Below are 2,700 nucleotides of genomic sequence, written 5' to 3'. Positions count from 1 at the left end.
CTTACTGCCTTACTGGTTATAGCTGTTGAGTTGGATGGTCTCTACTGGCTATAGCTTTAGTTGGATGGTCTCTACTGGCTATAGCTGTTGATTTGGATGTCTCTACTGGCTAAGCTGTTGATTTGGATGGTCTCTACTGGCTATAGCTGTTGATATTGGATGGTCTCTACTGGCTATAGCTGGTGATATGGATGGTCTCTACTGGCTATAGCTGTTGAGTTGGATGGTCTTACTGGCTATAGCTGTTGATATGGATGGTCTCTACTGGCTATAGCTGTTGATTTGGATGGTCTCTACTGGCTATAGCTGTTGATTTGGATGGTCTCTACTGAATACTGACTTGTACCACTGGTGATCTGGCTGCTCAAACACACACAGGCAAACGTGCACACACACACACACACACACATACACACTAGGTTTGTAGCCTAATGAATCAAGGTGTTTATTTTCCTAGAAACAGCCTTCTGCAGAGGGTATGAGTCTTCCCAGAACCTCATCTCACACAGTCTGTTTCAGTGAAGATGGATGTGTCACTCTGTTTTCTTCTTCTGTGGTGTTTATAATAATCCTGCTACCCTGAGAGCCTCTCTCTGTGAATCACCACCACTCAATCTACCCCCCCCAACCCTCCTAAACCCTCCCAACCAAAACTTGTGACCCCTCTTAAAACATTCCTGCCTCCCGGGAGGACAAGAATCAGTGTGGCACTTCCCTCCCTCTCTCCCCTGGCGTTGCGCAGCCTTAAAAGGCTTCCCCAGCTGGCTGGTTTCTCTCTAATGATGGAGACTGTGTTATTATTGAGTGTCTGCTACTCCCCAACCCACATCCTGCTTCTTCACAGAACACTTTTCCTATCCACTCTGAGACGCTCCTACAAACCCAGAGGTCCACCAGGGGGCTAGCTGTCTGCCCAGGACTAACAGAGAACATCAGCTCATTCACTATGCACTAAAAGAAGAATGAGGGCTTGCACTGTTTGTCACTGGGTTTTATGAGTGTGTGAACGTGCTCGTGTGTATCCATTAGGGTTTTAATGTGTGTGTCTGAGCATGGTTTTGTGTGAGTGGCATGTCAAGGCACATATTTGTCAACTGCAGTTGACTTCCTGTCTGTGTGAGTAGAACTGATGTAATCCTGCTGTACTCTGTCATTGTTTGACTGAGTGGTGATGCACAACACTAATGCTCTGGCCCGGTCAGTCCCTCCAAATGTCTCAGGCTTTACACCGGGTTAGGGTTTGAAACTGTGGGGCTGGGGAGTGGGGGAACACACACTCACATGGTAATCCAAATGGCCTCGTTCCGTACACAAATAAACTAGAAACCCACTGCTGTGCCTGGGTTGCTATTGTAATCTGTTTCTGTCTTTTCTGTACACTCTCTGCAAAGACGAGCCCACACTCAACCCAAATACTGTCTCTTTTAACTCAATTTAAACTGTTACAACCAACTATCACTAACCAAGAACATCCCGAACGGAGATTCCCCTTGCTCTAACCTCTGTCTATGTCCCCTCAGGGGTACGGCAGCCTGGTTCGGGGTCAGTAAGGAAAACGACAGCACCCAGCGATGGCGGAGGAAGAGCCTGCAGCACTGCAACCGGCGCTACGGCCGTCTCAAGGCCCAGGTGATGAGGGAGATGGAGCTGTCCAGCCAGGACAACCTGTCTCTAACCAGCACTGAGACCCCACCACCCCTCTACCTCCCCCCACACCAACACCCCTATGGCATGCAGAGGGTAGGGCAGCTCCACCCACAGACAGACTGGCTTTCTTCCTCTCTTCTTCTCTTTCTCTATCTCTTACTGTTTAGGATGTTAGGAGCTTGCCATACATCTTGCATGTGTCATGTGTGGTGTTGTGATGTGTAGTGTTTCTTTACCAATATCAATCCTATCCCTCCCTTTGGAATAATAACATTATTCAATACAATTCAATATAGATATCAGAATGTATATTTAGCTTATTTCGGGTAATATTTTTCCCATGTGATACGTATTAATACATGGAGTAATGCAACTATTATAGGTCCATCACTCTGGTAACCTGCGTATTGATATGACTGTGAACTTGACCTGTCATGTACCCACTTAGCATGTGAGTTCACCACTAAATAACATCAAATAATATACTTGCCTCCGTGCTGTTTACTACAGTATCGGACATTACAGTGTCTGCCTCTGTCTTTGTGCGTGTGCGTGTGCGTGTGCGTGTGTGTGTGCGTGTGCGTGTGTGTGTGTGTGTGTGTAGATTGTGGACCCCCTGGCGCGGGGCCGTGCATTTCGCCTGGTGGAGGAGGTAGATGGTTACAGCGTACCGCAGACTCCCATCACCCCTGGTGCCACATCTCTCTGCTCCTTCTCRAGCTCGCGCTCCGCACTCAACAGGTTACCACGGAGACGCAAACGAGAGTCTGTCGCTGTCATGAGCTTCAAGGCCACCGCCGCGCTGGTCAAGGTGTGATAGATCTATCTCCATGTCCTGTGGTGTCAGGCAGGGTGGTGGGGGGTACAGATAGATAGATCTCCATGTCCTGGGGTGTCAGGCAGGGTGGTGGGGGGTACAGATAGATCTATCTCCATGTCCTGGGGTGTCAGGCAGGGTGGTGGGGGGTACAATTTGGGATGTAAACATTTTCTCATCAATCTAGTCATCTATCTAATGTCCCCCCCCCCCCCGACCCTGCCTGACACCAAGAA

General features: G+C 48.7%; 1 protein-coding gene across 1 annotated transcript in view; it reads left to right on the top strand.

Moving 5' to 3' along the window:
- The window catches only part of LOC111978705 (inactive rhomboid protein 1-like), an 84,760-nt gene that overhangs the window by 74,759 nt on the left and 7,301 nt on the right, over nucleotides 1-2,700 (top strand). The window contains 2 exon segments of the mRNA XM_070448647.1: nucleotides 1,521-1,740; nucleotides 2,252-2,458. Of these exon segments, the coding sequence (XP_070304748.1) occupies nucleotides 1,521-1,740; nucleotides 2,252-2,458 (427 nt within the window).

This window comes from Salvelinus sp. IW2-2015, linkage group LG18, assembly GCF_002910315.2.
Source record: "Salvelinus sp. IW2-2015 linkage group LG18, ASM291031v2, whole genome shotgun sequence".
Taxonomy (NCBI): domain Eukaryota; kingdom Metazoa; phylum Chordata; class Actinopteri; order Salmoniformes; family Salmonidae; genus Salvelinus; species Salvelinus sp. IW2-2015.
Note: the sequence above shows the minus strand (reverse complement) of the source record. Positions and strands in the feature narration are given on the sequence as shown.